The 24,684-nt window shown below is 41.0% G+C and overlaps 1 protein-coding gene across 5 annotated transcripts in view; it reads right to left on the reverse strand.

The window, feature by feature from the left end:
* The window catches only part of CEP128 (centrosomal protein 128), a 428,984-nt gene that overhangs the window by 392,625 nt on the left and 11,675 nt on the right, over positions 1-24,684 (reverse strand). For 4 of the 5 annotated variants that reach the window (XM_043548663.1, XM_043548662.1, XM_043548660.1 and 1 more), the window contains exons 2-7: positions 17,597-17,757; positions 14,989-15,075; positions 6,251-6,377; positions 5,478-5,599; positions 2,647-2,738; positions 1,298-1,370 (exon numbers count right to left, since the gene is read on the reverse strand). In XM_043548663.1, the coding sequence (XP_043404598.1) occupies positions 1,298-1,370; positions 2,647-2,738; positions 5,478-5,599; positions 6,251-6,377; positions 14,989-15,075; positions 17,597-17,743 (648 nt within the window). In that variant the 5' untranslated portion in view covers positions 17,744-17,757. Of the gene's footprint in view, positions 1-1,297; positions 1,371-2,646; positions 2,739-5,477; positions 5,600-6,250; positions 6,378-14,988; positions 15,076-17,596; positions 17,758-23,645; positions 24,086-24,684 lie in introns of those variants that run through there. The other variant, XM_037900795.2, reaches the window with a different exon arrangement.

Genomic DNA, 24,684 nt, shown 5'->3' on the forward strand with positions numbered 1-24,684 from the left:
AGCTTGGGACTTCAGTCCCTTGCCTGGTTTGAGCCAGACATGCTTGCGTGCTGCAAACATACATCCAAGTCTGAACCACATCCCCCACAAGCTGCAGCCTTAACTGAAAACAGCTTAAGAAGCGTTCCTGTCTCCAGCACTCAGACACCCAACTCCCAATGGGGTCCAAACTCCAAATAAATCCGTTTTACCCTGTAAAGTTTATACAGGGTAAACTCATAAATTGTTCGCCCTCTATACACTGATAGAGAGAAATGCACAGCTGTTTGCCCCACCCCCCCAGGTATTAATACATACTCTGGGTTAATTAATAAGTAAAAAGTTATTTTATTAAATACAAAAAGTAGGATTTAAGTGGTTCCAAGTAATAACAGACAGAACAAAGTGAATTACCAAGCAAAGTAAAATAAAACATGCAAGTCTAAGCCTAGTACAGTAAGAAAACTGAATACAGATAAAATCTCACCCTCAGACATTTTTCAATAAGCTTCTATCACAGACTGGACGCCTTCCCAGTCTGGGCACAATCTTTTCCCCTGGAACAGTCCTTGTTCAAGCTCAGGTGGTAGCTACGGGATTTCTCATAGTGCAGTCCCCTTTGTTCTGTTCCACCCCCTTATATGTCTTTTGCACAAGGCGGGAATTCTTTGTCCCTCTCTGGGTTCTCACCCCTCCTTCTAAATGGAAAAGCACCAAGTTAAAGATGGATTCCAGTTCAGGTGACACGATCACGTCACTGTAAGACTTCACTATCCACTTGCCAGCACACAGGTGGACAGGAAGACTTACAAGTAAACAGAGCCATCTACATCAGTTGTCCTAGTTGATGGGAGCCATCAAGATTCCAAACCATCATTAATGGCCCACACTTTGCATAATTACAATAGACCCTCAGTTATATTTCATATTTCTAGTTTCAGATACAAGAGTGATACATTTATACAACTAGCATAATCATAATCAGCAAATCATAGACACCTTACACAACAACCTTTGTACAATATTTGCTGCAAATATGTAACAGTGGTTGCACCAATGATCTATGTGGTCACAGGTTATATTAATAACGTCACAGCCCCCATTTAGTTCAACTAGCAAGGATCTGAGGGATGAAATGCTACATTTTTGCTACACAGTGTAAGCACCCAAGCCCCCTGACCCAGACTTCACTATGTTTTAAAGATGCATTAACATCTCGGTGTTAAGTCGATTGGCAAGATGCATGTTGAACTAGCTACATAACACACCTGTTCTCCTTTCTCCCCATCCCAGTTAGCTATGCTGAAAACACACTCACAGTTTCTTGTCTTTGGGATTCACTGAGCTTTTCAGACAAGTCTGCCAAGATCTTTTTGGTTTCTGCATCAGTCCTTAGAAGGAAAAGAATGCAAAGATTAATTTTAAATTTTAATAGCAAAAATTAATTTAAACTGATCAGCAATTATATGCCTTTAACAAACATTTATTTATCTGGGGTTTTAAGCTTTTGCAATGCCTGCATGTTAGGGCAGTTTTTAAAAATAGATCTTCTCTGTCTGCCAACTCCTAGAAAAAGCAGCGGTCAGACTCAGGTGGCAAAACCACATACTAAACTGTATCCACACTTTGAGTGCAAATAATGGGGAGCTAATTTGTGAGACATACCACCACTCAAACTATAAAACGTATGACTAACATATAAAAAAATCAGCAACAGGAGAATCCAGAATGCAAATCATTTCTCAAGTTACTTTCAGCAATAATTTTGTTCTAGGATTCAGATTTTGATGAGGACACAGCCATTACATAGTAGCTATTCTATGTAGTGAGAAAGTCATATTCCTGAGTTTTAGCTGCCCACACACTTGCAATAAGATAGTGCTAATATTTGCTTTGTCATTCATTCAGAGATCTGACAGCACCTTGCAAACAATTAACTTAATCCTTTCTACACCTTTTTGCAGATTATGCCCATTTCACAGAACTATAAGATGAGGCACAGAAAACATAAGTGACCTGCTCAAGGTCCATCTAGTTTTTTTTTTTGGATACTATAGAAAACCTTAAAGGCATCAATCAAAGCTCACTGAAGTCAATGGCAGTCTTTCCAGTGACTTCAGGGGCTGCTGATCAGGTCCTAAACACAATCTACCAGTGGAAGAGTTGAGAAGAGAACAAATGGTTCCCAACTCTTAACCCACTGGATTAGCCAATGAAAAACGCTACCGATGAAGTGAGCTGTAGCTCACGAAAGCTTATGCTCAAATAAATTGGTTAGTCTCTAAGGTGCCACAAGTACTCCTTTTCTTTTTGTAAATACAGACTAACACGGCTGTTACTCTGAAAGCTACCTTTGAGAAGGATTGTGTTTATTATATACTGAATAGGAAGATGATGTGACTTAGATAATTTATCATCATGCAGGTTTTCCTTCCCGCACATTTTGGAAGGAAGTTCTAAAACTCTCTTCCTATTAAAATTATAATAGGATGCATATTGTCCATTTTGTACTCCTGTGATTGTCAATGGAACAAAATATAAAAAAAAGCAAACATGGAATAAAAGTTAATTTCTATATTTATAAACAGCCCTTAAATTACATTTCCTAATTTATTCTTTAAACAGCTCATCTTTTCTGCCTGATGTGGAAATGGATACTACTTATACCGGTTTCTTCTTGAAAGCTCTCTGCTGATATCGTCTCCTAGGCGAACCTGTTCACTGCTAAGGTCTCGAAGGGAGTGGTGTAAGGAATGCAGCTGCAAATGAGAACAAACAAATTAAGCTGAAAAGTTTGAAATGTCTTTCTTCAGTGTCATTTCAAAAGGAAAAACATATTTTAAAACTTTTTAAAGAAACATTTAAACAAAACATATAGGTTAAAGATGACAAACGTGTCAAACAAATTCCAGACCTGAGGGTCCTATGGTCTGCTTCCGGTTCTAAATACTACAACTATATTATTTATTTCATATCTAATTTAACATTTACTCATAGTACAGGGCTGGATTAGGCAGGTGTGCTAGTACAGCACTAAAGCTTTTCTCCCAGCAACCATATCACACCACCACACTTCTCAGCTGTGCAACTGAAAATGAAGTAACAAGATTCTAAACCACGGTTATGCTAGTGCTTCACAGCGCATGGATTTCAGTTACCTGACCCTTTCACAATCCAATCCTGGTCTCCCTGCTCCAAATCAATCAGCAGATCTGGGCAGGTGGAGAAATTAAGCTCTCTGAACCATTTGTATTACCTTTCTAAGGCATTCTTGTAAATTTCACTTTGATTCTCCACTCTGAGCAAGCGGAGCAGTATAGTTACAGTGTAGAGCAGCATGGTGTAGGAGGAAACTGCTGGGGGAGAGGAAGTAAATCTACTGAGAAAACACTATTTATAAATGAGTCTAGACTTATACGGATTTAAATGATTGTGGAATTATTAATATATTTCATGACTTGTCATATCTAAGAAATATGGGAAGACCTGGCAAGGTAAACATAGGGAATGTGAATGCTGCAATTGTGAACGTGGCAAGGGGGGGAATACCAAGATTCAAGATGTGGTAAGTGAGATTTGAGCATCACCTCATCCCAAAAATCAAATTCAGCCTATGGCCATAGTCAATAAAAACCATCCCAGAGAACAACAACTTATCTATGTTTTTACTGAAATAAAATGATATGGTTAATATTTAAGTAGTTTTATAAAAATAAGCAAAGCAGTACTTATATTGGCATATAAGGACACTCTCCCTCTCTCTCTGTGTGTGTGTGTGTGTACGTACACACACCATCAAAACAAACAAAAATATTTCAGAAAGATATTTAACTATACATGCAAAAATCTTATTTGTATTCTGGAAAACACCATAAAAAGACAAAAGTGCTGTCTACACACACAACAAAAACAGTGTTTTTCCAAAGAGCTTATTATTACAGATATTTTATTGTTGAAAAGGTTAACTAACTCTTCTTTTAGGGGAAAGGTCATTACAAAGATTACGGTGGAACAACTCTGGTAGTTTCTGGGGTCCTCAGGCTCTCTTAATCCCGTGTAATAAAGATTTAGATTGGATTACAGTACAAAAGTTGCATTTTTACATCAACTGATCATCTAGCAACTAATGAAGATAAAGAGCTCATGCTGATTTGTTAGATCTATCGGCTGTCTTTAATACTAATTATGGTGAGGTTCTGTTGGCATAACTGTGGTTTACTGCAGAGGTAGAGGGACTCGCTCAAGTAGCTCCATTCATATCTACCTGGGGGAGCCCAGAGAGTAGTTTGGGGTACATGCTCATATGCGCTGAAGCCTCTCACATAGGAAGTACAATAGGAATCCATCCTATTATACTACCCATTCAAAGTGTATATCAGGCTGTTTGGAGAGTTAATGAGTAGAGATGCGCTGAGGTGTCTGCAACAGACCAACCGACACCAAAATCTTCATCTCATTTCACCTGCCTGGTGCAATGGGACAAATAACTCAATGTCTACATGTAAGAGGGTGAAAATGAGGGCAAGCTGGCTGAAGTTAATCCAAACAAGACTGAAGACACTGATATCACTATACACCATGCCTTTGTCACCATGAGTTTGGATTGCCATATATGTAGCTTTATGTGTAGTGCATTATGAAACCATATGAAAATTGTGGCCAATCATTTAATGAGCGGTGTATCACATGGAGCAGATTCTCCCCCTGGGCTATCCACTACAGTTGTAGTCATTAAACAAGCTCAAGGTGAGCTCCCTTAATTTAAAAGAGATGGTGCTGATCCCAGGGCATCCCACAGAGGAGCTCTTGAATCCAGAGCTTGCTTCCTCATAAGCCCGTGAAAGTTAAAAACTGTTAGCTACAAGACCTGCTTTAAGCAGATATTTGGGACGAAGATGAATGATGGACTGGGAACTGGAAGTCCCAGCATGTCTGAGATAAGCATAGGTGAATTAAGCATGGAATAAGACTAGTGTTTTAATTCTGTGTTGATGTTTATTTAAATAATTGTAAAGCACTAAGAGCTGTAGTCTTTAGATCTTTTTCTCATGATTACAAAAGCTAGTTTATTACATGTCAATCCTATATCAAGATATTTTCAAATAGTACCTTTTAGGATATATACAGCATGTCACAGCCTCTGTCACTCTTTATATAAATAAACGATCAAGTTTTGGAAGGAGCAATGACCAGCCCACCTCAGCCAGGAGGACGGTTCCCACATGGTTAGTATTTTGGAGTGAGAGGTGAGAGTGAACGAACTACAGCAAGGGGAATCTTAGAGGACCTTCCTCAAAAACATGCACAATATGCTGTGTTCACAAGTGACATGAGTGCACTATGCATAAAGAATACTTAGAGAAACTCTAGAAAGGACTTTCGTGTCAGCAGCCAAAATACAAGTCCATCTGCTCTCATTTCACAGATTTTTTTTTTTTTTTTAAAAAAAACAACCGAAAGGGAAGTTTGAGAACACATCTCCTACTAGTATTGAGTACCTGGTCCAAATTATCAGCCTCATCGACAAACCGGACATTAGCAGATTTAGACCTCTGACGTCTAGTGCTCCGAGAGTCTCCATAATCCTTGAGAGGTGAGGTAGGCTGGAAACGGCGACTCCCTTTACAAGATAAGAGGTAAAAAAAGAAATAAATGGAAAGACAACACTGCAGAAAGGGAAAATTTAAAAAAAAATTCACACACACACACACACACACACAGGCATATGAGAAATCAAAGACACAATGTGATAAATTTCACAGATAACCAATAAATACATTTATTGTGTGCTTGTGCATTTCATCTCTTAAGTTTCCCCCCAAAACACCTGCCATCTGCCCACTAAACCATCTTCCCAGGATTTAGTCTAACATTTCAAACAGTTTTGTTTCTTTAAAATCAACCTCCTAAAGAAATATTTCCTTCTCATCCCAAAAGTGAAGAATTTGTCCTCAAAATTACACCTGTCCAAGTCCTATGAAGGAAAAAATTCAATACTGGGCAATGTCAGGTTTTCCTATACATAAAAATATCACAATTTTAAAGTCCAGTATTTCAGAGCTCTCTCACGCTAGAAAGAGCAAATTTATATTAAAGGAAAAGGAAGATTCCCAGCTTCCCAATGAGACACATAGCACTTGGATTTTTAAAATCATGACGTTTCTTTAAATGGAGTAGAACCATGTTTGTTTTTCTTTTTAATGTAAATTCACTCTCTAGCCTTAAAGCAACGTTACAATGCAGTGACATTCTAGAGCTTCTTAACACTTACCTGTGGCTGCATCACCCTCCAGGTCACTTGTGTATAAACTTGAAAGAGAGGCACTTCTCATTCCAGAATTTCTGAACAATCGTTGGCTCCTTAATTGGCCTATAGATTGTTCCAGTGTCTCTTTTAACTGCAGTAAAATGACAAAATGTTAAAAGGTGTGTATACAGACATGCAAGAAAGTATGAATGTAAAAAGTGTGTGTATGTGCACACACGCATGAGCATATAAATAAAATAAATAAATAGGTTTTGCTTTGAAAACAAAAAAAGAAAAATCTGGAAAACTGACTAAAAAAACAAGTAGAGTTGCAGTCTAGGAACACCAGTTTTTGCAGTTAGAGCTGAAGAGTAATTTCATTGTCTCATGACAAAACTTGTTGCATGCAGTGTCTATGCAACAAAAAGGCATCATATTTTGATGTCTCCACATCATAATACACTTCACGTCATATCTGCTGAAGTGAAAGTTTTGGAGACAGGTCAATAGTCCTCCAACCCTGCTGGCAAGAGGTAGAACTGGTCTGAAGACGACAGGAGTGGTAGCCTCATAGCATTTTAAGTACAGAATCTTTAAAATAAAAGGACACAAAAAAGTGCAGTGCAGCAGGACCACAAAGGACTGTTCTGCACCACAACCTAATCAGACAATGGAGAAAGTCTCAGCAAGACCAAAGAACTCTCACCAACTTGAAATGAATTGAGAAGGAAATAAGAAATATCAATTATTTCAAATTTCACAGAATTTAAGGCCAGACTAGACTATTATGCTCAGTTAGTCTGACCTCCTGTATAACCCAGGCCATAGAATTTCACCATGTGATTCCTGCATCAAACCTGTATGTTCTAGTTGGGTTAGAGTATATCCCTTAGAAAGACATCCAATTTTGATTTAAAGAGTTCAAGTGATGGTGAATTCATTGAATACCTAAGTAAGTTGTTCCAATGGTTTATTATTCTCACTGTTAAAATGTTCACCTTATTTTAAGATGAATTTATCTAACTTAAGCTTCCAGCCATTGGATCATGTTATGCTAGATTAAAGAGTTTCTGTTAAAAGGAAGTCTCTCCCAATGTAGATAGCTATTTATAGACACTGATCAAATGACAGTGGCTCAAGACAGTTAAATCCAAAGCCGACTGAAGAGTTACAAAGGCATCTCACAAAACTAGCTGACTGGGCAACAAAATGGCAGATGAAATATAATGTTATAAGATCAAAGTAAAGCTCTCTGGAAAACATGAATCTCAACTATACATACAAAACAAATGGGGTCTAAGTTAGCTGTTACCACTCAAGACAGATCTTGGAGTCATCATGGATAGTTCTCTGAAAACATCTGTTCAACATGCAGCAGCAGTTATAAAGCTAACAGAACATTAAGACAGAAAATATACTACTACTATTATATAAATCCATAGTACACCCACACCTTGAATACTGCATGTAGTTCTGATCACCCATCTCAAAACACCTTTTACTTATCACAAGAACCAGAGGTCACCCAATGAAATTAATAGGCAGCAAACACAAGGAAGTACTTAAACCAGTGGTTTCCAATACCGGGTGGCAGAATGTAAGGCGCTGGGTCACGCGGCTCTGGTCTGCACCGCGGACCGGGCCGTTAAAAGTCCCGTCGGCGGTGCTGGCCAGCTAAGGCAGGCTAGTTCCTACCTGTTCTGACACCACACTGCATCCCGGAAGCAGCCAGCAGCACATCCGGCTCCTAGGCGCACGCTGCCCCCGCCCTGAGCACCGGCTCCACGCTCTCATTGGCCGGGAACCAGCCAATGGGAGCTGGGAGGCTCGGTGCCTGTGGGCAAGAGCCGCGTGGAGCCACTTGTGCTTCTCCACCTAGGAGCCAGACCAGCTGCTGGCCGCTTCTGTGGTGCAGAGTGGTCCACGGTGCCAGGACAGGCAGGAAGCTATTAACCAAGATGGTCAGGGACGCAATCTCATGCTGTGGGTATCCCTGCACCTCTGACTGCTGGAAGCTGGGATGGAGTGATCATCAACCAATATATTTCAAATATGAATAGAGTTGCATACCACGCAAGAAGTAACCCAGCAAACTGAATTATGCTAAAAAAAAAAAAAAAAAAAAAAAAAAAAAAAGGCACATACAGAAAACTATGCCAATGGGATGAAATAGTGTGGTGCACCTGGCTTCAGTGCTCCTGCTCTGGTCCCACAAAGTCAAAGATCCCAAGTCAAAGTGAGGCATGAGTTTAGAATACCTTTAAAAAGGAAGTCCCCCACCCTATTAAAATTAATTTTACTGTTTCTATAGAGAAATTGAGGTGGTAATGTAAGTACTCAAGGGACAACATCACAGCAACAAGAAGCAAAATCCCTTTAAAAATAACTACAGAAAGAATTAAAGAGAGACTCCTAAAAATGTTCTGTTTAACATCAACTTAGTCTATGTTAAATGCTGAAAGAAACCAGATGTCATAAGAGGCATGAAGATAATCACACATTAGTAAGTTACGCACACATTATTAAACAAGGTGTAGAACACAAGTGGTACATTCATCCAGTCACTCATTTATTAGGCTAATAGCTAATATCTGTTCATGCTCTTAATCAATTGCCTCACTTTAGCAGATAGAATGGCTGTTTTTGCAAGACAAGGGTAAAAACAACACTATTTTTGTATTCTGGTGATTTGTTAGATGAAGACCTGGGTACAATACTTGTCATGGAACAACTGGACATCCAAATAAGATATAGATTTTAAAAAATTTTGTTGTAAATTGTATGTGTCAGACTGAGAAATCTTGATGCAGTAGGACTTAACCGTATATACTCAATCATAAGCCGGTTCGTTTATAAGCCGACCCCCCCAAAGATTAATAAATAAAAATGGAAAAATTTTATGACCCATTCGTAAACCGACCCTATAATTCAGGGGTCAGCAAACTGTGGCTCCCGGGCCAACAGGATAAGTTGCTGACGGGCCAAGATAGTTCGTTTACCTCAAGCGTCTGCAGGAAGGAGGTAAACCTAAGTAAACAAAGTGTCCTGGCATACCAGCTGCTTATCCTGACGGGCAGGGACAGCAACTGGTGGGGAAATTTGGGGGGGGAAGGGGAGGGAGGGGGAGAAGCTGGCCCAGGACCCCCACACTCTCCCCATCCCATCCCTTCCCACCTTATCTGGGGAGGGCGAGGGGAGGATGTCTCTGGCCTGGCTGGAGCTGCTCCGGCAGGCTGGGCAGCGCAGTTGCAGCCTGCTCCGGCGGGCCAGACCGGGTGGCGTGGCTGCAGCATGTTCCAGCAGGCTGGCCCAGGTGGCATGGCTGCAGCGTGCTCCAGCGGGCCAGGCGGTGCAGCCACAGCCTGCTCTGGTGGGCGGGGCCGAGCAGCGTGGCTGCAGCCTGCCAGCCCTGGTGCTGCAGCTGCTTCGGAGGCTTGGGGGAGAGCAGCGTGGCCAGAAGCGGAGAGACTCTGGCCTGCCTCTTCCCTTCTAGCTCTGCTGCCTCTCCTTTCTCCCTCTGTTGTGGGGAGGGGCTGTGTCCCATCTCTCCGTCTCTATACCCGTTCATAAGCTGACCCCCTTCTCTGGTGCTTCCCTTTTTTACTAAAAAAAATTCGGCTTATGAATGAGCATATATGGTAATTAAAGTACAGTGTACTACAGAAAGAAGGATTCCAACTGTATAGTGGCAACAAAACTGACTTTTTTTTTTTTTAAAAGAACACCACAATAAAAAGATATTTGAAATATAGGCACTCAGTTTTGAGAACAGCTATTATTTTAAAAAGTAACAGATATATATGGTCTAAGTTCTTAAAGTGATAGTCTGTATTCGCAAAAAGAAAAGCATAAGCTGTAGCTCATGAAAGCTTATGCTCAAATAAATTGGTTAGTCTCTAAGGTGCCACAAGTACTCCTTTTCTTTTTGCAAAGTGATAGTAGTAGCAGGAACAAAAACCTTTAAACATATCTTTACAAGAAAAGCAAACTTATTTTAAGACTGTCCTGAGACAAACACATTGGTTCTCACATGAGCTTCAAAGCAGGAGTGAAAACAACAAGGAGTCTGGTGGTGCCTTAAAGACTAACAGATTTATTTGGGTTCTAGCCCACGAAAGCTTATGCCCAAATAAATCTGTTAGTCTTTAAGGTGCCACAGAACTCCTTGTTGTTTTTGTGGATATACACTAACACGGCTACCCCCGATACTTAAAGCAGGAGTGTTTGTTTAAGTTACAAACATCTGAATTCTATCCAGGCCAAAGAGAAAGAGGCAAGAATTGGAACTTGATAGCTAAGAAAAGACAAAGGCAGACTTTCACAAAAGAATAATGAAAACTCCAGTGGCTATTAGACACACAAGGGTAGACAAACACATCTCTGGTCTAGCTAGAGGCCACACAGCAAGTAGGGTTAGAACCAGGAATGAAATCCAAGTCTCCTACCTGCCAGTGAACCACACTGCCTCCTCTTATGTGACGATAGGGACATAAGGTCTAATGTTTTCACTAGCTAGAAGGAACCAGATTCCTTCAGGCTAAGGAAATTAGAGACAGGAAAGAACTAGGGTTTTTACAGAGTCTCGCTTTTCCTCATTTAATTGTTCCTGGCTAGCTTTGTCTTTGCTACATGTGTCTTGCACCCAGAACTGATCTAATCCTTCCTGGCTATCTTCTTCACTACAGCTACGAAAGAAGCATCTTGGGGAGCCACTAACATGCATTTTCGTAGTCAAGTTGAGCATCCTGAGCTGACAGACAAATTCTGTTTCTGAAATATATTTAGTACAATCATCTAGGTAGTGCACTGTGGCTTCCTTTTGCCATCACTCCTCTCAGTCACTGACAAGCATATGGAGTTCTTTCCAAATAGACCGCAAACTGTTGAGTTTAAAGAGATGGGCATGGAAGTACAAGTCAGTTGTGCAAGAACAACTCTGGACTGACTTTGTTAAAAACTAAACAAAACCAATGAGCTGTAAATAAGGTTTACATAATGAAACTACATTTGGTGGATACTGCAGAACACTGCAAAAAACAAATCTATCATAACATATAGGATTTGCTGCACTGGATCACTGTGTCATCAAGCCTATCACCCTGCATCAAAGAGTAACCAACATCTTAATACTTCATAGGAAGGAAAAGACATCATTTCCCCCTTCATTCACCCACCTAAATGTTTTATACATAGGGACGAGAATGAAGGGGAAGAAACAAAGATTCCTTTTGACGTAAAGTGAAAACCAGGATTAAAATTCATCATTGTAGGAGCAGCTCACAATCAAGACATGGCTATATTATGATTAAGCTAATTGTTGATAGTCAAACTTCCCCTGAGCAACTGACAACAGGCAAAATAGAAGGATGTAGACTACAGTATTTTTATGCAAAGCAGGATGCTGTAATAATCTTCTTCTAATTTCTCTGTCAGGAATCAGGGCCTGCAGCAGAGCTAGTCTCCAGGTAGCCTCATTAGTATATCTGGGCTGCAGCCTGATTAGCCATCCAACCTGATTGGCTGCAGAGGCCAGCAGCTGCAGCTTGCTGGCTTTTCAACACTCATCCCCATCACTGTGGCCTGCTCCTGCATTACCTTGTTCATGCTGCTCCTGCTTGCATCGAGCCTTGCCTCTGTCCTTCCCCCTACCTTGAACCCCTCCTTTCCTGCTTGCTCCAGTTCCTAATCTCCAGTTTGACCCTTGACTCCAGCTCCTGTCTTGACCCTCTGGCTCTGGTATCCAGATCCTAACTTCCGATTTTGACCGTTGATTTTGGCTCCTAATGACTGACTATGGCTCTGAACCCAACCACAAGGCCTGCTGCATGCTCCGGCCAATAGGCTACACTGCCCTCCTCCAAGTAGACTGACCTCCCTCATACAAGCATCCAGGAATGGAAAGAACTGTTAAAACCATATTTTTTACTCTTTGCTCAAGTTTCAACAAGAGATGGCAGAGTCCTAGATCAGCTTAGATATTTTGAAAACTAGATCATTCCCTGGAGGTAACATGTAATTGTGGAGTTAGAAAGTAGATTTCTGGCTGCTAGGATTCAGAGCAAGACTCCTGTGAGGACACAGTCTCAACACAATACACCTATGTTTAATTCCCTTGTATGGCCTCCCATCACCCAACAAAAACTTCCTCACTGTTCCAGCAGGCTTGGAACCATATAAGAGGGGACAATTGTATCAAGGGTTCCGGCAGCCAGGGATGAGAAATAAATAGTAGCAAATCAGCAGCATGTCAAAATAAGCAAGTGAGACTGCTAGCAGGCAGGAAGAAAGCATAAGACCATTGGTACACAGGAAGTAGAATACGGATGCGAAGGTAATGGAAGATGACTTTTTTATGTTCAGGGAAGTGAACAGGAGCTGTTTGGAAGATGAAGTTTTTTATTAATAGAGGGTGGAGACTATACTTTAGTATTCTAAGTCTCCAACAAGAGGTGTTCCTAAAACTTTATTGCTCAACTTGAAGAGAAATCAAGTCAGAAAGATATCAGTCATCCAGATGCTAAAAGAGAAGGTCCTGGATCAAAATAAAAAATTCTGACACAGCCATGCTCAGCCAAAACCCAGTTCAACTTCTAGCTGCCTGAAAAGAACACCTACCAGTATATTGAGAGTAAATAAGCCAATCATGTTTTTCTATACTCTGCAAAGTTAGTGTCTCTCTTTAAAAAAAAAAAAAACTGAATAAATTCCATTAGTAAAACAGTGAAAACTAATAAAACCCAACTGTGAACCTACATTTGTGTCTCACACATCCAAGAGAAATGTTAAGAATAAAAATCAGCAATTAAATTATATATATCAGCAAAGGCACAAGTACTCAAGTTTATCTTCTAAATCAGAGTACTGTATTAGTATTGAAGACATCTACGCTTCCCAACTGGGATAGTTATATTCCTAATTACTAGGATAGAATAAAATTTTCCTACTGCTTTTTCAGAAGAAAAATAGCAGGTAATTCTACATTACAATGTAGAAGTATGGAAATTCTACATAATTTAAATATTTAAGTTTAATTTCTTTAAATATTCTACTTATCTGTATTGTGCAGTTGTACTTGGTAATAGTACAATGGAGCACTGAGCGGCATATTTCACTAGAATTTACACAACTTACAGAAATTGTATTATTGAATTCAATGAATATATACTAGAGTACTCAAATATTAGGCCAATTTTCAAGCAAAACAGTACATTTTCCACATTTCCTTTCATATTACAGGATTCAGTTTCAATACATCTCTGACTGTAACATCTCAAACTTGATAGCTCCTGTCATAAATATAAAGGGAAGGGTAACCACCTTTCTGTATACAGTGCTATAAAATCCCTCCTGGCCAAAAGTAAAATGCTTTCACCTGTAAAGGGTTAAGAAGCTAAGGTAACCTCGCTGGCACCTGACCCAAAATGACCAATGAGAGGACAAGATACTTTCAAATCTGGAGGGGGGAGGGGGGAAGAAAAGGCTTTTGTCTGTCCGTCTGATACCTTTGCAGGGAACAGATCAAGGATGCAAGCCCTCCAACTCCTGTAAAGTTAGTAAGTAATCTAGCTAGAAAATGCGTTAGGTTTTCTTTGTTTTGGCTTGTAAATTCGCTGTGCTGGAGGAAATGTGTATTCCTGTTTGTGTGTCTTTTTGTAACTTAAGGTTTTGCCTAGAGGGATTCTCTATGTTTTGAATCTGACTGCCTGTGAGAATCTTCCATTCTAATCTTACAGAGTGTTTCTTTTATCTTTGTTTTGTTCTTCAAATAAAGTCCTGTTTTTTAAGAATCTGATTGGGTTTTTAGGGTCTTTAAAATCCAAGGCTGGTTTGTGCTCATCTTGTTTATTCTCAAGCCTCCCCAGGAGAGGGGGTGTAAGAGCTTTGGAGGATATTTTGGGGGAAGACTTCTCCAAGTGGTCTCCTCCCGGATTCTTTGTTAAATCACTTGGTAGTGGCAGTGTACCAGGTTTTAACCTAAGCTGGTTCCCAAGGCAAGAAAGAAATCTGTGCCTTGGGGAAGTTTTAACCTAAGCTGGTAAGAATAAGCTTAGGGGGTCTTTCATGTGGGTCCCCACAACTGTACCCTAGAGTTCAGAGTGGGGAAGGAATCTTGACAGCTCCCAGAGTACCAACCAATTTGTTCATCCTTAACACTATCCATCTCCTGTTTTACTCTACAATTAAATATCATCCCATTTATTTCTGATTAAGTTCACCCTGGGGCAAAGGCTTGCAAAATGCCTGTGTACCACATTTAAGCACCATTCCATGTCAGAGGCTTAAGTCGTGTATAGGGCCTTGTGTGGGCCCTCTGAACCATGGTTAATTTCGCCCTTCAGCCATTTCCTAAAGGGACCATAAAGAAGACTGGGCCAACCAGCAATAAAAGTGTTCTAATCTCATTCAGAAACTCTATTACTTCCAAAAGGTGGTAGTACAGAAGACTATTAAAAGATTGATTTATACTGTTTAAATCTCTCTCTATATATAAAAACAAGGAGTCCGGTGGCACCTTAAAGACTAACAGATTTATTTGGGCATAAGCTTGTGGGTTTTTTACCCACGAAAGCTTATGCCCAAATAAATCTGTTAGTCTTTAAGGTGCCACTGGACTCCTTGTTGTTTTTCTGGAGACAGACTAACACGGCTACCCCCGATACTTCTTTCTCTCTCTCGCTTGCTCATTGCTAAACACCAATTTTCAACTGGTTATATAATAATACAGGAGGAAGAGGCTTAAGGTTACATTGAAAGTTGCTCACAGTTGCTATAGCTTCAGTCTGCTCATTGTTGTACTCTCTGTACTGTCCTAGCATCTGGTCAACATGTCTCAGGTTTCGGTTGGTATCCTTAAGAACAAAATTGAGGAAAAAGAATGTTAAATTAGAAATCTTCTCTCCAAATAAACAAAAATGCATTACTTTTTAGCTTTACCATTAATACTTTGCCTCACATTAGGTATCTAAATAAGTGATCTGATTTTCAATGTGGCTGGGCACCCACTACTCCCACGGAAGTCTGTGAGAGCTGGAGATGCCGAGCACATATGAAAACAAATCAGACCAGTCATTTTCAATAGATGCCTAAGTTTAAGCAGCCAAATTTTGGACTTAAAGGACCTTAAAGCAAACATTTAGCCTCATATTATGGCAATCCCATTGAGATTCCAAAGTATCATTATTAAGGCTACATTGTAGTCATGGGTATTTTTAGTAAAAGTCATGGACAGGTCACAGGCAGTAAACAAAAATTCACGACCCGTGACCTGTCCATGACTTTTACAATATACCCCTTACTAAAATTTGGGCCAGAGGGCCAAGAGTGCTCTGGAGCAGCAGTTTGGGGGTGCTGCAGGTGCTGGGGGATGGTGGTCCCAAACCCCCTCTGGTGCTGGGGGGAGGCAGGCTGCAGCGTGAGGCCCAGGACTCCTGCTAGTGCTGGGAGGCAGGCAGCAGCATAAGGCCCAAAATCTCCGCTGGTGCTGGCAGGGGGGAGGGTTGGCGGGGATGGCAGGCTCCCTACCCTTCTCTGCCCAGCTCCTCAGAAGCACCCAGCACGTCCGTGCAGCTCCTAGGGGGAGGGAAGGCTGGAGGGCTCCGTGCGCCATCCCCGCCACGAGTGCTGGCTCTGCAGCTCCCATTGGCCAGGAACTGCAGCCAATAGAAGCTGCAGGGGCCGTGCCTGCAGGCAGGGGCAGCACGCAAGCCTGCTGGTCCCTCCATCTAAGAGCTGCAGGGACATGCTGGCCACTTCCAGGGAGCCCCCCGAAGGTAAGTGCCGACCCGCACTCCAACCTTTTGCCCCAGCCCTGAGTCCCCTCCCACACCCAAACTGCTGCTGGCAGGAGGAGAGTGCGGTGGCCCAAGACTGCCCCAGCAACGGTCAGTGCGGCTGCCCCAGGGGCTGCCTGAGCTGCTCAGGCAGCCACAGAGCCAGCTGCATCAGAAGTCACAGAGGTCATGAAAAGTCAGGGAATCCATTACTTCCGTTACCTCCGTGACAGATACGCAGCCTTAATCATTATCTGTATTTTACAGAGGCAAACAGCTTAAGCTACCTGTCAAGTTCAACAAACAAGGAAGAGAGAGCTTGAAGCTATGGGTAGGCACTCTGAATAAACTGAAAATAAATACTGGCATTTTTGTTATATTGTCTGGCTCAAAGGCTACATAAAAATATAAGACACTGTCAAGTAAAAAGGAAGTGTGATCTTCTAGTTATGGCATAAGACTGGAGTCAAGAGATCTGGATTCTATTCAGTGCTGGGATTCACTTCACTCTCAATGCCTCAGTTCCCCCATCTGCAAAATGAGGACAATACATACTTCACACCAAAATATTGAGTCTTAATTCATTAATCAAAATGATGAACACAGTGCATCTAAATCAGGATCTTTCTTCAGCTCAGAATTAAAACTGCAGTGTTGTATCTCACTTATTCCAGCTCAAGTTTACTCTGTTTTCAAGTTAAAATTTTTCTTTTCTAAAGTTACAACTCCGCAGACTCACCGTGGGTTCTCTCCTTCTCACACATCACCAGTAGCAAAGATACTGCAGGGCAGGCCAACTTGCACCCTCATTTTTATTGCTGGTGATGGATGCATAAAGAAGGAAAGAACCCAGCTTGAATCTGCAGGGCTGTCGGCTGGAAAGCAGTCTTAACTTGCAAACTGAGCAAGTCTGAGCTGGAGTCAGGGATACATAAAACATGGAACCCCACAATGCCAACTGTACCGAATTACTTTTGCCCACAGAGAAGCCACTGCCCCAAAAAGTCATCCAAACAAGTGACATGCACTCTCTTTTGCACTCTAGTCTGTCCATGATCCTTCATCTGAACAGTATCTATTCAGATTATCAGATCTGTGGGGAAGGGATCTTTGTCTTCACACCCATCTGTAATTATTTTTTTTAATTTATATTGTGATAACACCTAGGATTCCCAGGACCCCATTGTGCTAGGCAATGTACAAACACAGAACAAAATGACAGTCACTGCCCCAAAGACCTAATGTATCCTGTTGGAATTCTCCAATTAATTTAAAAAAAAAAAAAGGATTGCTCTGTTCACATTTTGCCAACTTTGTAACTGAATGAGACATTATCAGACCTTTCAATGTTTTAAATGGGTCGTTTCTAACAATATTTTATCATGCTTCCATGTTGCTGTCAGAAATAGCAGTAAAATACTCACTGTAAACACAGACATGTCATGCTTTATTTCCCAAATACTTTTTACAGTTTGTAAATGGCAAGTAATATTTCCCATTACCACAGCACTTTAGACCACCTCATTCAGAATATTGGGCACTTTCTTTTACACAAACATAACTTATCTGTTTGCACAGCATCTGATCATTTTCTAACAACCTGTAAAGTGCTTGCTAAGGTATGGATCTTCTCTGTAACATCTCCAGCACCATGGTTTCGGGCTCTGCTGTGGGTGGCTCTTAGAGGGCCCCGCCTTCCTACACGACCACGAAGAAAGTTCTCTGAATCACTGGATGAATCTGCCATTGATGTATTAAAATCTGGGGAACAGGGGAAAAGGACAAATCTGAATGTAACCACACTTGTATTATAAAATCCAGTCATTGAAATATGAACAAACTTGAACATCTCTATTTGCCCACAAATATATATTTTTCAGAGTGGTGATTAAGAAGTGTGCAAACTATGATGAATCAGGGTTTTTGATTGTAATAACGTGAAGGGAAGATGACTATTACAGTGAATGCTGACAACTCTGGAAGCATAAACCAGCTGAAACAATTAAAGAAAAACAGGCACATGAAAATAGTTAGTTTAAGATGCAACACAGTATACATTTCTCTGCGCTATAGGTACATGCAAGAACTTTAAAGAAGCAACTGATGCCTCATGAAAAACATTCTATATAGAAATAGTTTTGCCTCTATTTTCTCTCTTTATAGGAAGAGGTGAACCGATGTAGTGGGAAGGAGATTCTTTCTATATTAAATATAGACGTTGACATAAAATCCAAGATCTCTGTTTCTTACAAGTTCACCTGCTTCAGGTTAATATGAAGTCATAATCCCGATGAAGTGAGCTGTAGCTCACGAAAGCTTATGCTCAAATAAACTGGTTAGTCTCTAAGGTGCCATAAGTACTCCTTTTCTTTTTGCGAATACAGACTAACACGGCTGTTACTCTGAAACCTAACATAATTGTCACTACAGCAACAAAATTATAACACCACAAAGGAGGAATTAGGAGTTCAGGTGATCATAGGTAGAGAAGAAAACTCAAAACAAATATATTTTTAAATGCAGCTATCACGAGAAAGAATTTTTAAGAAGGGAGCGGCAGAAAAAAAAAATATAGGAAAAAATAGCATTTCTTAGGCAGAACAGCCTTGAAATAGATTTCAAAAATTTTCAATGAGGCATGAACTCATATTTAGTATTTTTTGTTTAATCTAGAGAAGTGTTAACTTCTATTAGAGGAAGCAGATTACTGGAGTCAGGACATCTCTGTTCTCCTCCCATCTTTCCACGAACTTTGGACAAGTCACTTGCTAAGTCTCTTAGACAAGTCCTATGCCTCAATTTTCCGTCTGATCTGTCAAGCAGTGTGTTGCAAGTTTTAATTAGTCGTGGTAAAGTACTTTGAGACCTTCAGATAAAAGAAGCTTTAGAGCTATTTTAGTATTTTTGCTTTATTTAATTTTCATTAGACATATCTCTTCAGACTCCTCACATCAAATATTCAACATAGTTTTTTTTTTTAAAGTCTTTCTATTCAGACATCATCTTCATGATAAATTCTCAATGTGGTACATGCAACTTCTACTATACCTAATGTCTTTTAAAACCATTTATGTCATCAACCCATCTATCACTTTTCTCCTCCAGCTTTGAGGACCTCTTTGTCCATTTCTTCAATGAAGACCTCATCTTTTTTCCAGGCTGCCTCCTACTCTCTCTCTTCCCTTTATATTAATTTAACTAAAATGAATAATCTCTTCCTTGATGCTTATGGCTAGTGATTAAATTATATTCACATTTCTCCCACCCTATGTATTTTTATTGAACTACTAAAATATACATATACTTAAACTGAGTATCACCACTACTGTAAATCTTGTTTTTCCTCACTTTATGCCACACTACTGTTTGTCACATCTTAAATTCATATTACACACTATTTTTGGCAGGAAGCGTGTCTTTCCACATTTTCTGTGAAGCACCTAGCATAGTTCTGGATTATAAAAATAGTGTTTATAAAAAACACTGTTGTTGAAGAATTGTGTACATCGTAGCAGTCAATCATGTAATCTACATTGTTTTAGAAGACAGAGAACTGATATAGCAATATTTTCGAATAATGTGATAACTCCCTGACTTTTCAGAAGGTCTTCTTTTTAACTTCATAACTGCAATACATTAGCAGCCTAAGAGCTTTACTAAAAACAATGATAATATTTTGCATTTATACAGCAGCTTTAAGCCAAGGTTTTCCTACAGAGCCATAAATCACTATCCCTATTTCATACCTGCAGAAACTGAGAAGGCAGGAATGAAATCTAGAATTTGCCAAAGGTCACATAATGAATCTGTGGCAGAACTGGGAGTATAACTCAGGTCTCCTGACTCTCAGTCTATAGGTCTAAATACTAAACACTGCTTCCATAAACGCAGAGAATCCTTCTAATTTCTCTCTTATTTCTACATGGATTCTTTGCAAAGTTTTTTGATTTACAGAAGATGAATGTTTATATTATGTTGTCTTATTAGCCGGCCCAGCCCCAAACCAGATTCCCAGATCCAAGCTTTGGGAATGTTCAGGTACAAAAAAAAAAAAAAAGGAGCTTTCAGCTCATGCCCACCTTTATTTAATGTTTAAAAAATAAAATATAATATATGGTAATGCTGTACTTAAAATCTTATAAATGTATATACCATTATAAATTAAACAACATACAAGTCAATTTAATACACAAGGCCCATCTCTTCTCCCATCCTGAGAGGCAAAATTCACCACATCATATACTGAAAGCCATTTCTGTGTACGCAAGCGGAGTATCCTTAATCCAATATTTTCTACTGTAACATACTTTAAGTAGGCTGGGTAGGGGGAAGAGGTGTGTCATTGAAATGTAGAAAAAATAGTCAGTAGAAACAAAATAAGAACCAATCCTGGGAGGTACTGAACACTCATTTCTTACCAACTTCCCAGGAAGTTCCCAGAACCTCATAAGACTGGGGCCGAAATTTTTGAGACTATTATTGAAAGTATTTTTGATAACTGAATGTTAACAACATAAGGGGGTGGAGGGATAGCTCAGTGGTTTGAATATTGGCCTGCTAAACCCAGGGTTGTGAGTTCAATCCCACCGGATCCCCCTTGTGCACATGCTCGTTGACCCCCTCAAAGAATTTTAGTGGAGTGGGAGGCATGATTTCCCCAACAAATTATGTTCATCTACGTGTCTGACAATTTTGTTCTTTACTATGGTTTCAAATAGTTTGGCCGGTACTGAAATCAGGCTTACCAGTCTGTAATTGCCAGGATCACCTCTGGAGCCCTTTTTAAACATTGGTATCACATTAGCTATCCTCCAGTCATTTGGTACAGAAGCTGATTTAAATGATAGGTTACAGATTACCTACCTACTCCTAGTTAGTAGATCTGCAGTTTCACATTTGAGTTGCTTCAGAACTCTTCAGTGAATACCATCTGGTCCTGATGACTTATTACTGTTTAGTTTATCATTTTATTCCAGGTTTCAGAGTAACAGCCGTGATAGTCTGTATTCGCAAAAAGAAAAGGAGTACTTGTGGCACCTTAGAGACTAACCAATTTATTTGAGCATAAGCTTTCGTGAGCTACAGCTCACTTCATCGGATGCATACTGTGGAAACTGCAGAAGACATTATATACACAGAGACCATGAAACAATACCTCCTCCCACCCCACTCTCCTGCTGGTAATAGCTTATCTAAAGTGACCACTCTCTTTACAATGTGTATGATAATCAAGTTGGGCCATTTCCAGCACAAATCCAGGTTTTCTCACCCCCCCCCTTTTTTTTTTTTCCAAAAACCACACACACAAACTCACTCTCCTGCTGGTAATAGCTTATCCAAAGTGACCACTCTCCTTACAATGTGTATGAAAATCAAGGTGGTCCATTTCCAGCACAAATCCAGGTTTACACACACAAACTCACTCTCCTGCTGGCAATAGCTCAAAGCTTATGCTCAAATAAATTGGTTAGTCTCTAAGGTGCCACAAGTACATTTTATTCCAAAACCTGCTCTAATGACAACTCAATCCAGGACAGTTCCTCAGATTTGTCACCTAAAAAGAATGGCTCAGGTTTAGGAATCTCCCTCAAATCCTCGGCCATGAAGACTAATGCAGAGAATTCATTTAGTTTCTCCACAATGGCCTTGCCGTCCTTGAGTACTCCTTTAGCTTCTCGATCGTCCAGTGGCCCCACTGGTTGTTTAGCAGGATTCCTGCTTCTGATGTACTTAAAAAAATATTTGCGATTACTTTTGAGTCTTTGGCTAGCTGTTCTTCAAATTCTTTTTTGGTCTTCCTAATTATATTTTTACAGTCTTCATTTGCCAGAGTTTATGCTCCTTTTTATTTTCCTCACGAGGATTTAACTTCCACTTTTTAAAGGATGCCTTTTTGTCTCTCACTGCTTCTTTTACTTTGTTGTTTAGCCACGGTGGCACTTTTTTGGTTCTCTTACTATGTATTTTAATTTGGGATATGCATTTAAGTTTCTATGCAGCTTGCAGGGATTTCACTTTTGGTACTGTACCTTTTAATTTCTGTTTCACTAACTTCCTCATTTTAGTGTAGTCCCCCTTTCTGAAATTAAATGCTACAGTGTTGGACTGCTGTGGTGTTTTCCCCGCCACAGGGATGTCAAATTTAATTATATTTTGTCACTATTACCAAGCAGTCCAGCTATATTCACCTCTTAGACCAGACCTTTGTTCCACATAGGACTAAATCAAGAATTGCCTCTCCTCTTGTGGGTTCCAGGACTAGCTGCTCCAAGAAGCAGTCATTTAAGGTGTCAAGAAACTTTATCTCTGCATCCCGTCCTGAGGTGACACGTACCCAGGCAATATGGGGACTGTTGAAATCTCCCATTAGTATTTAGTATTTTATTTTTATAGCCTCTAATCTCCCTGAGTATTTCACAGTCACTATCGCCATCCTGATCAGGTGGTCGGTAATATAACCCTACTGCTATATTCTTATTATTAGAGCATGGAATTACTATCCATAGAGATTCTATGGTATAGTTTGGTTCATTTAAGATTTTTACTTCATTAGATTCTATGCTTTCTTTCACATATAGCACCACTCCCCCACCAACACGACCTGTTCTGCCCTTCAGATATATTTTGTACCCTGGTATTACATGCTCCTCTGCACCTGTCGGCTTTCCCACAGCCCTTAGTTTAAAAACTGCTGTATGACCTTTTTAATTTTAAGTGCCAGCAATCTGGCTCCATTTTTGTTTAAGTGGAACCCATCCTTCCTGTACAGGCTCCCCCTTCCCCAAAAGTTCCCCCAGTTCCTAATAAATCTAAACCTCTCCTCCCTACACCATCATCTCATCCACGCATTGAGTGTTGCAATAATTAGTTTAATTCATACCCCATCCATGAAATTACAGTTAAATACCTTTTCAAAAATAAAGGGAAGAAATAACAATGGAGAGTTAGGACACAATCCTGAATTGCGCTCTGCACAGGCAGACATCTGCACTCACAGGGAGCATCCTGCAGGACCGGGGCACAAATGAGTACAAAGATCTTTCCCTGAAAAGAGCCATTCTAGCCACTTATAACAGCGATTTCAAACAAAAATTTGGCAGCTTGCAAAATGTATTTATGTGAGCCTGAATGTCTACACTGCAATTAAACAGCCCTTTAGCCCAAATCCCAGAAGCCTGAGTCAGCTGACACGGGCCAGTCACAGCTTATTAATTGCACTCTAGAGATACCCTTAGGGTCTTTGAATGCTGTGACTTTCTATCTTCAACTAACAAACAGCTCCAAACTAATAACGTCAATTAAATAATTTTGTTGATTTTAGCTTTAAAGAGATTCTTCTGTACTTAATACTCCTAAGGTCACTATTAACGGCAAAAGTCATTTTACAAGGCTGGCCCAGTACGACCATATTTTGCTAAGCAAGAGGCACATGAAGGATTCTTCTTCTTCTTCCAAGTACAGTGAAAACTAAACATCTTTTGGAGAAGACTGATAACACACTGTACTTCCACAGCATCTTTCATCCAAGCACGTCAAAGCACTTTAAAAACAGTAATTAAGCCAAGCAAGATAGTCGTGATGATTTTACAGGTGGGGAAACTGAGGCACAAAAAATTAAGTAGCCCATCTCTGAATGCGAATAGACATACTTCCTCAGTGTTGCTGGGAAAAGAATCAAGTGTGCCTTCTTAGCCCTTCACCACTGTTCAATGCTTGGAAGCAATCTGCAGACATAACCGGAAGCAAAAGAGTGCAAAAGTACAGTACCAAAAACAGGGGGTCAAGGGAAGAACCTAGTTTGACGGAGGGAAAAAAGGAAAAAAAGAGACTTAAAACAATACCTGATATCAATAAATTAAAGGCACATAAAAAAAAATCTATAACTAAGGCTACGATTTAGTCACAGAGGTCAGGGTAGTCATGGATTCCGTGACGTTATTGGACCTCTGTGACTTCTGGGGCTTCATGAGGAGGAGGCAGGTCTGTGTGCCCCTGCCCTGCTGGGGCTGGCTGGAACCAGGACCCCGCAACCCCAGACCTGTGGTTTCTGCCGGGGACTGCAGCTGGGGCCCGTGTGCCTCAGGCCCATGGCTTCCCAGCCTTGGCGAGGACTGCAGCTGGGGCCCTGAGCCTCAGCCCCATGGCTTCTGCCAGGGGCTGTAGCCAGGGCCATGCACCCTAGCCCCGCAGCATGCCGGGCTTGGCAGGGTCCATGCACCCCTTCCCCGCAGGCTTGGCGGGGGCTGCAGCTGGGGCCCTGTGCCTCAGCCCCGCAACTTCCACTACAGGCTGCAGCCAGGGCCGCACACCCCAGCCCCACCATGTCCCAGGATTGGCAGGGTCCGTGCACCCCAGCCGCACAGGCTTGGCGGGGACAGCAGCCAGGGCCACACAACCCAGCCCCACAGTGTCCCGAGTCCTGGGCTTGATGGAGGTTTGGCAGGGGCCATGCGCCCTAGCCCAACAGCATCCCAGGCTTGCCGAGGGCTTTAGCCGGGGCCATGCGCCCCAGCCCGTAGCTTCCACCAGGGGCTGCAGCTGGGGTCACGCGCCCCAGCCCAGTGGCTGCACCGGGAGCCATGCGCCCCCTTTCCGGCTTCCCAGGGCCGTGTGCCCCTGCCCTGCTACAGTCGGGGCTGCGAACCCATGTCACGAAGCTGGGCCAGCTTTGAAGTGGAGGCTATGTGC

This window comes from Chelonia mydas, chromosome 6 (assembly GCF_015237465.2).
Source record: "Chelonia mydas isolate rCheMyd1 chromosome 6, rCheMyd1.pri.v2, whole genome shotgun sequence".
NCBI lineage: Eukaryota > Metazoa > Chordata > Testudines > Cheloniidae > Chelonia > Chelonia mydas.